The sequence below is a fragment of the Gossypium hirsutum genome, chromosome A01 (assembly GCF_007990345.1).
Source record: "Gossypium hirsutum isolate 1008001.06 chromosome A01, Gossypium_hirsutum_v2.1, whole genome shotgun sequence".
Classification (NCBI taxonomy): domain Eukaryota; kingdom Viridiplantae; phylum Streptophyta; class Magnoliopsida; order Malvales; family Malvaceae; genus Gossypium; species Gossypium hirsutum.
Genome location: NC_053424.1, coordinates 112,715,924 through 112,728,929, shown reverse-complemented (window position 1 = coordinate 112,728,929; position 13,006 = coordinate 112,715,924). Strand labels below are relative to the sequence as shown.

Genomic DNA, 13,006 nt, shown 5'->3' with positions numbered 1-13,006 from the left:
CTAAGTGCGGGAACAGTAATTTCACCTCTTTTTCTGTGCACATTAGAGCATGCTTCAATATTTCCATGTTTCTACACAAATCCGCTTCTTTAGTTAAAATTGCATGCAACAAAGTTTCCTAAAACGTATCGATATTAGACTTGTCCATCGCTAGGCAAATTTGAGTACTGATGAATTTCAATCACATCTATGTCGTTGGAGTTAACTTCACCTAAGAGAATGTTATGGGATAGCCTATTCCTAAGTGGCATTTCCACTCACCCTTCCTGTCCATTTGGAGTTTGATTATGTCATTCATATTCTTTCTCGGGAAATACATTGGGTCAGTTCGTCGTATGAAATCAAAGAAATATAGTGAAATATCATAATACCTTGCTATTTCGGGAGGTAAGATAGTCATTTCCTTCCCTCAATTTGAAAACTGCATCCATGGTACCTCTGCCGGTCTATTCGCATTCGCCTCTTTAAAAGCGATGTACAATTTGTGCACGATCAGGAGGCATATTGGTTTCATTAGGATTGTGTATAACTTCTCTCATTGATGGTATTGGATTAACTTATGCTTTTTGTTCCTCAATTCATCCATGGATTCGAAACCTTGTTCTTGTAACGAAATTTTGCGTTGAGCTGCAAAAAGGTTATTTTTTTAGTTCCCTTCCCCGAAGGTAAGTGTGTCTATCTGCCATGGATTCTCTATCGGGAAGGTTACTATGCATGGTTTTGGGGTTTTGAAATAGAGGAAAAATAGAGTATTCACGGAATCCCAAAGAAAAAGGTCACAAATGTTGATTTGGGTGGCTATGATGGCTTCAAGGGTTTAGTAGCTGCTAAGGGTAATATATAGAAGCCTTCTAGGGCTTTACTTATCATACAAACTTGGTGAAAATCTCTAAAGATTGCGTCTAATCAAGAACGAAAATTTTCCAAAAATGGCTTGCATGTCGCGCCACAGGGAGTGCATGGCACAACACGACAATAGTTTCCCCTCTATTAGTATTGAATGTAAGGGTGTGTCGTGCCATAGGTATGGTGTGGTGCAACACGATGATAAAATTCATCTTTCTTAAGCTCACAAGGGTTGTGTCCCACCATGGGATTCTTATGTTGCGACATGGCTTCGATTAGGTCTCTTCGGTACTTGTAGAAGGTCCTCGGTTGCCAGTACATGCCTCCTACTAATGTTTAGATCCTCTATTGTTATCGAAAACCTATTTCCTACTAATTCTAACACAAAATAACTACTCTAATTCCTAATCTAACAAATTAAAAACAGATTAGTCTACAGTATTTACAAAATAAATAAGTTCAATAGTTAAAAATCTATGTTGTGCTACCGGACTTGATCGGCCTTAAACTTTACCATCAATTTCAACTGTCGATCTTGACCATTGCACGCTTTCCAACCATTTATTCTTCTACTGAAGTCTCGCTATTTATCTCGTTCTTTCCTTTTATGAGTACCTACACATACATAACTTGAGAAATGCCTTCGATTATGGTCATTAGGGATTAAATCAAATAAAACATAACATTCCTCCCTAAGCAATCTCTCACTTTGGGAGTCTCGGCCACACTTGAACACTTCTACCTTGTTATCGATTTTTATAATAAGCTCGTCTCATTCTAGGTCAATAGTTGATTTAGAAGTGACCAGAAATGAGCTACCAATAGAATGGATATTTATTGATCTTCATCACAATCGAGAACTACAAAATTGACAGGAATTATGAATCCTTGTACCTTAACCAATGTATCCTCGAGCACACCTTCTAGGTGCACTAAAGATCCATCGACTAATTGTAACATTATTGATGTCTTTTTTAATTCCCTAAGTCCAAGTTTCTGATAGATCGATAGGGGCATTCAATTTATACTAGCCCCTAAATCGCAAAAGGCTTTGCTACAATATTGATTCCCTATTTCTATTAAGATCGTAAAACTACCCAGAACTTTTAATTTCGAGGGTATCTTTATTATGCTATGAGTTGAGATTATTGTTTTAGACACAAATTCAATTGCCTTCTCGATCGGCTCACAGTGCTTGGTTTCTTCCTCTCGTGAGTTCGTTGACATCTTCGAGAATCACTTCCTCTTCATGAATGGGCTTGCTTGGTGAGTTCAATTCCTTGCCCAATCACAAAGTGATTGCTTTTACGTGCTCTTTCCCATATCTTCGAGGGTTGTTTTTCGTATTGCTAGGGAGACTAACCCCTTTGCTTTTGACACATCATCATCAATTAGCTAATTTGGTAGTAGAGGTTATACATTCAGGATTCGAGTCATCCACATATAGGTTGGACTTATCGAATATTTATCTTCATAGTTTGCATCTCCCATTCTAGTCGATCGAATCTTTGACAACATGCAGTATTGTCGTTACCCAGGATTCATTGTTGTAATGGCGGAGGTTGATAATAAGGGTTTTGTCAAGGTTGGGCTTGATTTGCTCCTCATTGGTTACCTCCCCACTTGACGTTTGAATGATCCTTCCAACTGGGATTATAGGTTTTTGAATAGCGATTTCGACTCTATTATTTATGTAGCTTGCTTTCTTCAGTTGGTTCTCATAATGTGGCTTTGTTCTTGTTTGCTTGACAGGCATTTCTAAATGGTTAAGCTTCTTTAGATTTATTAGAATCTATCATCATCGTTCTCTTTTTTCATAGCTTTTGCCGTTGGTGGGTTGGATTGGTACATGAATCTCTCATTAGGCTATATGTATGAATTCATGGTCATATCATCAATAATTTTATAAGCTCGTTCTTACATATGAAACATAGAAGATTCGATGGATGCTCCGCCTAGACTAGACTTGATATGTTCGTTGACACTGTTATAAAATATTTGGATCTGAAGCTATGCTTGCAGTCCGTGATATGGGCACTTCCTTAGAATAATCTTAAAACGCTCTCAAGCCTCGTACAAGGATTCACCTTCAAATTGTTTAAAATTGGTGATTTCTCGCCTCAACTGAATGGTTCGACTAATCAAGAAAATTTTATAAAGAATTTTTTCCGCTAGATCGTTCCATGTGGTGATGGAACCCAGTTCTAATGAGTCCAACCAATCGGTTGCATTGTCTCATAAGAAGAACGAAAATGACCAAAAATGCACGGCATTATCTAATATCCAGTTGTATTTAAAGGTGTCGCATAGTTGAAAAAACCACATCAAGTACTAATTCGGGTCTTCAACCATGTTTCTTTTCAACTAAAGTATGTTTTGGATCATTTCAATCATAGCCATTTTTAATTCAAAATTATTTGCGTCAATCGTTGGCCACTCAATGCTTCCTCACACCACGTCTAGTGTAGGTAGGGCATACTCATGCAACGTCCTTTGATCCATTGGGACTTCTTCTCGGTTATTTGCTTGTCACTCTTGTGGACCCTCAAATAATGGATATTTTCAAGGTAAATTTATAGCCGCGGGTGGATTGACGTTCATTGTTGGACAGTTTCATCTAAGTAGTTGCTCCAAATATAGGTGTGGTTCGATTAGAGTGCTGAAGCTTCGAGTCATAAACGACTTGAAAAGAAAATAAAAATAAAAATAATTAAACAAATATTAAATATCGTATCTTTAGGTCATAATGTTCCTACTTATCTTATTAATTGTAAAAATTTATTTTCAATATTTATTGTCAAAACATCCCCGACAACGGTGCCAACAACTTAACCACCTATAGTAAAATATAATACCAAATGTAACAGCCCAATTTTTAGTGGTGTCAAAAACAGTGGTTCGAGACCACTAAAATCCAAAAAATGAGTTAGAAAATTTTATTATTTATTATTTATGAGTTAAATATGATTTAAAGAAGACCTTCTGAATTAGTGATTCGTGTTTTAGAAGGAATTATTAGGTTAAGTGATTTCGAAAATGAGGTATCGAGATCTAGATTTCATAAACCGAGCTGTAAATATTTTTATAAATATTTACGGAGTGTTATTGAGTTAGTATTAAAGTTTCGTTAGAAAATTTTAATTTTTTGATAACTAATTAAATGAAAATGACTAAATTGAAAAAGGTGTAAAATTTATTGAAGTGATAAAATAGCTTAAAAGTAAATGAAGGAGGACTTAAAGGGAAAATTAGCCCAAAGAAGATGTTTGAAACGCCACAAGCAGAAAAAAAAAAGAAATTAGATGATTAAGGGGTAAAATAAGAAATAAAATAAAATTGAATTAGAAAAAAATGAGACTTAAAAGAAATCTAGACATTTCTTTACAATTCTTCAGCCAAAAACACCATAGGACATCCCCCAGAAGCTGATTTTTCATATTTTTACTTCAAGTGAGTTCAATTCTTGCTTTTTCTTTGAAATTTTTATGTTTTTGAGACTTTTTCAACTAGGTCCAATTATCTATTTTCTTAGTTTTTGATTTCATGGATAATTTTGAAAGTTACCATTGATTTCTGGATGTTTTTGATAAATTAACATGGAATTGAAGCTCTAATTTTGTTATATGATGATTTTATTAAGTAATTTCAATATAAATTAATTTTAGGATCAAATTGTGAAAATATTAAATCCTAGGGTTTGGTATTAAATATTGTTTATCAAAGGCTGTGTAATAGCTTAAAATATTTAGATAAAGTGTTAATTGAGAAAAAAGTAGCTTATTTGACAGGCTAATTGATGAGGGACTAAATTGAAAAATTATAAAAATTTAGGTATTAGTGTAATTTTAAAAATTGAAAGGTATAAATTGTGAAGTAAATTATAATTGAAATATGTACTGATAAATGAATAATTTTACATTTTAGATCAAGAGCCCGTAGATCAACGAGAAAAATGAAAATTAGCAGAATAATCCCTAACTACTACAAATTCCACAATTTAGCCCATGTGAGTTTATAATGTTAAACTTTAATGTTCATTTATTACATTGATGAATGTTATTAAGTATTTATTCATATATAATGTTGAAAATAAAATTATCGTTGAATTATGCAATTAAAATAAATGTTCAAAACGAGTGGAACACGGGATTGAGTACATTCGTTCTGTGGTAAAGGATGATTTGCCGGATAAGACCATGGTTGGACCATGGCATGTTTATATGTAAGACCATAGCTAGGCTATGACATTAATGTAAAGAATGAATTAATGGATAAGACCATAATTGGGTTATGGCACTACGAACATAAGACCATGGTTGGACCAAGGCAGTGATAATAGGCTATTGCAATCTGATAATAAGACCATAATTGGGTTATGGCACTGATAATGTAAGACCATGGCAGGGCCATAACAACATACATGTAAGACCATAATTGGACTATGGGATAAATAAAACGATGTACTCATACTCGTAAGCCATTCTTTGATTCTGTGGTAAAGGATGATTTGCCGGATAAGACCATGGTTGGACCATGGCATGTTTATATGTAAGACCATAGCTAGGCTATGACATTAATGTAAAGAATGAATTAACGGATAAGACCATAATTGGGTTATGACACTACGAACATAAGACCATGGTTGGACCAAGGCAGTGATAATAGGCTATTGCAATCTGATAATAAAACCATAACTGGGTTATGGCACTGCGAATGTAAGACCATGGCAGGGCCATAACAACATACATGTAAGACCATAATTGGACTATGGCATAAATAAAACGATGTACTCATACTCGTAAGCCATTCTTTGATTCTGCAAGAATTGGTAAAAGACTTATGTGATAGAAATTGAAAGATTTATTGATTTTTGTTGATATTGATTTGAAGGAAGTATGTTCATCGGTTTATGTTGTGTTTGACAAGGAGAATATATGATTTATTTACAATTTAATTTATTATATTAAGTTCGGTAAGATCAATGTTTAACTTAATGAACTTATTAAGCTTCAATAAGCTTACATGTGTTGTTTAATATTCTTTGTAGATTTTCAAGAAGTTTGGAGGATCGGATCAACACATTGGGTCAAACTATCCAGATTGCTCCGGTAGCTTTTGTTATATACTTTTATGGTTTATATGTCATGTATAGGGTTGGTGTGGAAAAGAACTAAAATTTGAAGTATGGTTATGAATAACACATGTATACATACTCATATACATGTAACTAGTAGTAAATTTTGGTAAATTAATGAATTGAGTTATGAAGTAAGTTTAGGTAATGAGTTTTGTAATGTTATCGTATGTATAAATATGAATCTAGCTTGTTTTGGTTGCTTGATTGAAGCTATTTGATGTATTGAAATGTTGTGTATAGGTTGATATCATAAAGGGTGAGAAAAGTGGCCTTAAAATGGCCTATTTTCGTCTACACTGGCAGAGACATGGGCATGTGGTCTGGCCGTGTGTCTCCTGCACCTAAACTTTCAAAACAAAATACCAAGGTTTTTACACATGGCTTAGCACACAAGCGTGTGGTTGGCCGTGTGACCCAAGTCAGTAGCTACCCTAATTTGAACACGAGCTGAGACACGGCTGTGTGCCTCACATCGAATGCCCACACGGCCTAAGACACGGGCATGTCACCTGGCCGTGTAAGCCACACGATCTGACCACACGGGCGTGTGTCCCCTACTTCTAAGAAAAATTTTAAGATTTTGGGAAAAATTTCCTGAATGTCCGATTTAGTCCCGATTTACTTCTAAGGTGTATTTTGGGCATCGAGGGCCCATCTAAGGGACAATATGAGTGTCATATGATTGATTTTTTATTTGTATAATAAAGGTATGAAATATTAGTAATTAGTCCATAAAGCTTGGTAATACTCTGTAATCCTATTTTGGCGACGGATAAGGGTTAGGGGTGTTACACCAAAAATATAAGAATTTAGAACAACGACATCCGCAAGTGCACGGGTCAAATTGTAATATAGTTTAGTACAATGAAATAATTTGGAAGTATAGTGAGGATTGTACCCAAAAAAGGCTGGAATAAATTATTAAAACACTTTTATAATAATAAATCCAAATAGTACTAATTAATTACTATATTACGAGAAATCGTAAAATATATAAATGAGATAAAAATAAATAAATAAGAAAAATAAACAAACAACTTAAAATCCATAAACCAATCAGGAAGATTAGCTCACTTCAAGGTTTGTAACTAACTTCGGATTTTGGTTTTACGGTGGATTAGCTACTGATTAATCAATTATTACCTCTCAGCCTCTAATTAACTAATCGATTGGTTGATACTCGCTTATCTCTTGACCTCACTTTCTCAACTAGGATAAATTATAATTTACTCAATTTCACTTATCTCTCAACCTCGTCTAGCCTATGATAACTTCCTAGGATTATCAATTCTAGTAGTTTAAGTATACGTAATTCATAGCAACTAACCCCTCGTGAGAAACCCTAAATCCTCCGTTAATCACATCCTCATTCACTCATTAATCTCCCCAAAGGGATTTAGCCACTCTTGTTATTCATAACCCCAAATCCAATGGAATTAATCATGTGAAAAGCACAATCAATTTGAAAGAGAAAAGATATTTGAATAATCATGGATTGAATGTTGAATGAGGAATGAAGTAGCAAATCGATTGATTGGATTAAAAAAATTAAATCAAATGTAAGAAAAAGTAAATTGAAATACTTCAATTAAATAAATAAACTCTTGAATCAAAATTGATTTTAAGAGGAAAAACAAAAGAGTTATGAAAAGCCGAAAGGAAAATAATTTAATCCTACTACTAAACTATTAGGGTTTTTGATGGCGTCTAGGACGACTTAGTTATATCAAACCCCTAATGTCTTATTTATAGAAGTGTTGGCAGCCAAAATTAGGTCTTCGACATGTCCTAAGTCTTCTTATAAGGTTGATTGCACAGACGAAAATAGCCTCGATAAACTTGGACAGAACATCGACTTGTGTCATTCCACACCCAGTCTATGGCACGACACGACACACATGATTTGCCTTAGTCGTTTGTTTTGTGCCTTGATGTCCCAGGAAACTTGTGCATCACTCGTCCCTTGCTTCCACGTCAATTGGGTCTTTATATCTTTATTTTACACATTCAATTCAGCATATTAGTACCACTAAAGGCTCGTGTCAGCCTATTGGATCACAACACTTACAAAATGTATTAAAAACACTTATTTTATTAGTATTTAATCCTAAGGCCTAAATATCGAAAACGTAAATTAAAATACTAAATTGCTTAGAAAACAAACTCCTTAAGTGCGGAGTTAACCTGAATTGACCACTACATTTGACGATAGGTGACTCAACTCACAATGAAGACTTGTTAGTGCAGCATGAAACTAGATTTGGAAATTCTCTGTCAGGTAATTAGGTCTATTTAAGCACTGATGGTGCCGTTAAGACAGCCTCAAGAACTACATCAGCTGGGGGAGTTTTATATAACAGAAATGGAGATTGGATTCTGGGGTACAACTGTTATTTGGGGTAGTGTTCAATATTTGATGTTGAATTATGGAGTATTCTAGATGGTCTGGTTCTTCTTCAAGGCCACAGGTACAAAAGGGTGACGATTCAAAGTGATCGCTTAGAGGTGGTCAAGGTTCTCCAAGACACTCCATCGACAGCATCGAGTTATGCTTTAATCAGGCGGATCCAACAACTTTTTATGTATGTCGGACACTAGCGTTTACGACACGTCTTAAGAGAGGATAACCAAGCTGCTGGTCGTAAAGCTAAAATGGTCTCGGAAGGGAAAGAAGGCCTGGAGGTGTTTGATGATCCTCTTAGGTTGATGCTAGCAATTCTTTACTCTGACAAAGCAAGTGGTGTTTTTGCTCAATTTAATATAATGTAATTCAACTATTTTGTTTCTTTTCACAAAAAAAATTATTTAAGAATAGTAAATTTTACATCACATTACACGTCAAGTAGTCTAACAACAAAAATAGCCTTAACATTATGCACTCAAAAGAAATATATAACCCATCCTTGATTCCAAAAAAAAAAATATCCACCCTAACAATTGATCCGAGCAACTAAAATAACTTTCCATGTATGCTATGTAGGTTGTCCATGCCACCATGGTTAAAAAGTTTGAAGTGTAGATAGCGAAAACTTTCGCCAATTTCTCTGATACTTATCATTTGACTGCTTTGTGACATTTGTTGGTCCGAGTAGTCGTATGAATTCATCAAAAGTTATAACCCAAGTTCTAAATCATTAGGTATCACTTTTTTTAAAAAAGCGAGCAACTTTTCTAAAAGTACTCCCGTATTGAAAGAAACCCACAAAAAATTTATCCTTGTGATGAAAAAGCTTTAACTTTCTCTAAACCTTAAAAAGAGTGAAGCCTCAAGCATGGGTACATTTTAGGGAGTACTTTTTTTCACTCCACAGCTATTTCAAAGCACTTACACATAAGATTAGGCTTTTGTGCCAGAATTTGATTCTGCCTAAGTGTTTCCAATGCATTTGAACAAATGATGACCCTTGATTACTTGAGATGCCAGTCCAAATCCTGGAACAAGTTTGCTGTTTGATTCCTATAGTTTGGTTTTCACAGTAGATCCTTCTCGTTATAGCATCTGATGAATTTAAGCCAAAGAAAAGTAGAGAAAGGGAATATTTGTACAAAAATATAGGCAAACTGCAACGGTTCATCGTGGTTTTTACTTCACCAACTTGAAGACCTTAGAGTACAAGCAAAAAGATGATAAGTAAGCTAGAAATTACTTGTCTTTGAGATGGAGAGAGATGGGATGGTTTACATAGTATTTTCTATCCCTTGGGAGTGCTAAAAAGGGTTCTTTGAAGTTGGAATATTAACAATTTTGTCAGCTCCATCAATGCCTACATCAATACTGATTGCTTTAGCATTGTCTGTAACTGGCAATTCTTGCAGGCCATTGCTTTTCTCATCAGTTTCTGTGTTTTTACCATCTTTTCTTTTACCCCACACCACAGTGTAAAGCCCTAAGACTATAATAATGGCTCCAAGTACGCTGAAATCAACCAAAAATGAGCAATCAGAAGAAGGAAAACCAATACAGAATCCACTAGATGAATAAGACATCTAATTTGTTTAATGGTTACTACAGCCAGAAAAAAAGCTACTTCAGAATGCATTCTGTCACTGTCTGCATTAAGTATCTCTAATAATCATCCAATCTTTGTTGAAGATCAAAATTCAATACCTTCCAAGGTGGAGTTTTTCTGCTAAAATAATGGCCCCTAGTGCAGCAGTGATGATCATACATAGAGGACTAAAAGATGTTACAAATACCGGTCCTCGTTCCCGGATCACGACTCCTTGCACGTAATACGTGATTCCAGAGCACACTATTCCCTAATCAATCACAAATATATGTTAAAATGGTCAAGTATACATGTGTCTGCTTGGTTTTTTATGGGGCACTTACAGAGTAAGTTGCAGCAAGAAGCCTTGAGTCCCAGCCTATTTTCCAGGCACTCAGGTCACGGACCATAACCAGGGACACTCCTGCACCTTCCAACATTCCCATGAAACATATCCAAGCTGTAAGAGAGAGTTCAGCCGGGTACTTCTTCAATGTGAAGGACTGAACCCGAAATCATAACCCAATATTAGCTCATAAATAAGTTTAATCAACTTTCATTTTTTTAGAATGCTTTGGCTCACTTGCAAAATAAAGAAGCTTGACCAGCAAAAGACGCTTCCAACAAGCATTATTGTTCCGGCAACCCGGTGTTTATCTGCAGATTCAGTGGTAGTTCCATGATGTATAGCTCCTCCGGACTTGACAAAGTCAATAATGGGACCTTTGTACAAAGTCATCACCATTGCTCCCATGACTGTGATTGCAGTTCCAATAATCTTTGCCACACTTCCTATCTTCTTCACATTGATTTTCTCTAACCTAAACAACGATAAATGCCTTCAATATCCTATTGACTGTACCAATATCAAGTGTGTGGATATACAAAAAACTAAATGGAAAAAGAATAAAGATAATGGAACTTTGAAAACTATTTGAGGTGGTGGATATTGGTTTGAATATTTCACCTAAAAATCATTGCCATTATGAAGGTAACGGCAGGAACTATGTTAAGGAAAGCCGACGCATATGTTGCTGATGTGTACTTCATTCCCAAAAAGTATAAATTCTGGTCAAGCACTGGCCTGTTTCATTAAATCAACAACATCGATTACACCTTTGCATTCTTGGTTTGCAGTTGACAATATTCCATTTTCTTTTCCATTGTATCATATATACATATATGCTAAACGAAGAAAAATCATCATCTTTGAAGAAAAATCATCATCTTTGCATGAATGTGTAAAGCCTTTTCGAATCGGAGATCAATAAGTTTCATGATCAGAAACCATATATAGGTATATATGTATTTATGCAGGTATTTACATATGTAGAAGCAGTTTAGATACATATGGAGATACAAAGAAAGAAGAGAGTTTTTAGAGCATTACTCGAGGAAACCGAGAATGACAATCCTGAGGAAGATAGGGAGGGTCATCTTTGGCCTTATTTTCCTGCAGAAAGAAGGATGTAAAGCAGTGATAACTAAGCACTAAAGTTAAGGTTTAAGAAATTAATATTATGAATGTGGTGTGAGATGAGTGAGAGGGTATTCTCATTTTACTGGACAACATCACACTGCGCCATGCCCACAATCTAGTGATATTGGCAGGAAACTCAATTGTCCCTCAACACTTAAACCAACCGGGACCTCTACGTATAGGAGTTTTTCCGATAATAAAGCCTTTAGGGAGCGGTGAGTGCTCAAAGAGGATAATATATACTAGATTGTGAACAAATGTGTGATCTAAGAAAATGAGACAGAGAAGAAGGGGGAACCTTTCAAGAAGAAAAGCAAAGGGTGCAATGACAATGGTGGCAGCAACATGACGATAAGTAGCAAGGATGAAGTTGCTCATGCCATGCTTCAAAGAAACCATGGAGATTATGTACATCCCTGCATATCCAAACTGCAGAGACACCATTGACAGGTATGGTTTCACTTTGTTCAACATATTCCTCAAAGCTGCGTATGGCGTTTGGCCTCCCATAATCTTCTCTCTCTCTTCTCTGAGTATTTACTCGCTCTTAGGTTGACACTTCTGAATGAGATACGGCCTTCTTATAAACAAGAAAATGCAAAGACGTGGTCAAAGGCTTGCCACGGAGGTTATTGGTCATGAGTAATTATATGTGTGAGACTATGTGCTGGTAGTATATATGGATTTTAGTTTGGTTATTAGGTTCTAGTCTAAATTATTATACTAGTTTGATTTTTCTTTTTGCTTACTTAAAATTGTATTTGTATTAATTTTTATTAAAAAAAGTTATCAATCTGAATTTTTTTTTTCAGGAGGGTTAATATTCACGATAAAATCACAAAATAGATATGAGCCCATTTGTGTTATTAAATCTAAATTTTGTTACACTGAAAGGCGAATGAAAATGTAATTTATTTAATAATGAATATGGGTAGAATAGTAATATTTTAATACTCTCGTATATGTGTTCGATTATTAGATTTATAATTTTATTTTTTTATTTAAAGACAATATTAAAGTATGAAAAGATAAAAATATTATTATAATAATATTAAATATATTTTTAAAAAAAATATTTCTATAATTTCATAATTGAGTTGGTCATATGGTTAAGTGTGACACCAATTCAGTGAAATATTTAAATAATAATAGATTTTATCATACCCATGATGTTAAAATTATTGTGAAAGAAAATATTTTATGTTAAATACATTTTTTAAAATTTATTTAATAATGATTATAGGTAGAATGGTAACAAACTTATATTTTAATACTATTGAACATGTGTTCGATTATTGGATTTGTAATTTGTACTTTTTATTTAAAGATATTATGAAAGTATGAAAAGATAAAATTATCATCATAATAATATTAATTATAATAAAAAATATTTCTGTAATTTCATAATTGAGTTGATAATCTGGTTAAAAGTGACACCAACCCAGTGTAATACTTAAATAATAATAGATTTTATCACACCCATGATGTGGGTAAAAGAAAATATTTTATATTAAAAAATATGTTTATAAAAATATATTAACAAATGATTATTAG

At 34.3% G+C, this 13,006-nt stretch overlaps 1 protein-coding gene and 1 non-coding gene across 2 annotated transcripts; one reads left to right on the top strand and one right to left on the bottom strand.

The window, feature by feature from the left end:
• The first annotated feature begins 2,869 nt into the window (after nucleotides 1-2,869).
• On the top strand, nucleotides 2,870-2,973 carry LOC121206576 (small nucleolar RNA R71). The gene has a single exon (XR_005901641.1). It is a non-coding gene; the product is annotated as a small nucleolar RNA R71 (small nucleolar RNA).
• A 6,563-nt stretch (nucleotides 2,974-9,536) lies between these two features.
• On the bottom strand, nucleotides 9,537-12,089 carry LOC107951151 (WAT1-related protein At4g08300). The gene is made up of 7 exons (XM_016886085.2): nucleotides 11,751-12,089; nucleotides 11,363-11,425; nucleotides 10,940-11,056; nucleotides 10,556-10,793; nucleotides 10,317-10,475; nucleotides 10,092-10,243; nucleotides 9,537-9,899 (listed from the first exon to the last, which is right to left on the bottom strand). Exons 1-7 carry the CDS (start codon nucleotides 11,960-11,962, stop codon nucleotides 9,692-9,694), a joined length of 1,149 nt encoding a protein of 382 aa, XP_016741574.1. The 5' UTR covers nucleotides 11,963-12,089; the 3' UTR covers nucleotides 9,537-9,691.
• Between the last annotated feature and the right edge of the window lie 917 nt (nucleotides 12,090-13,006).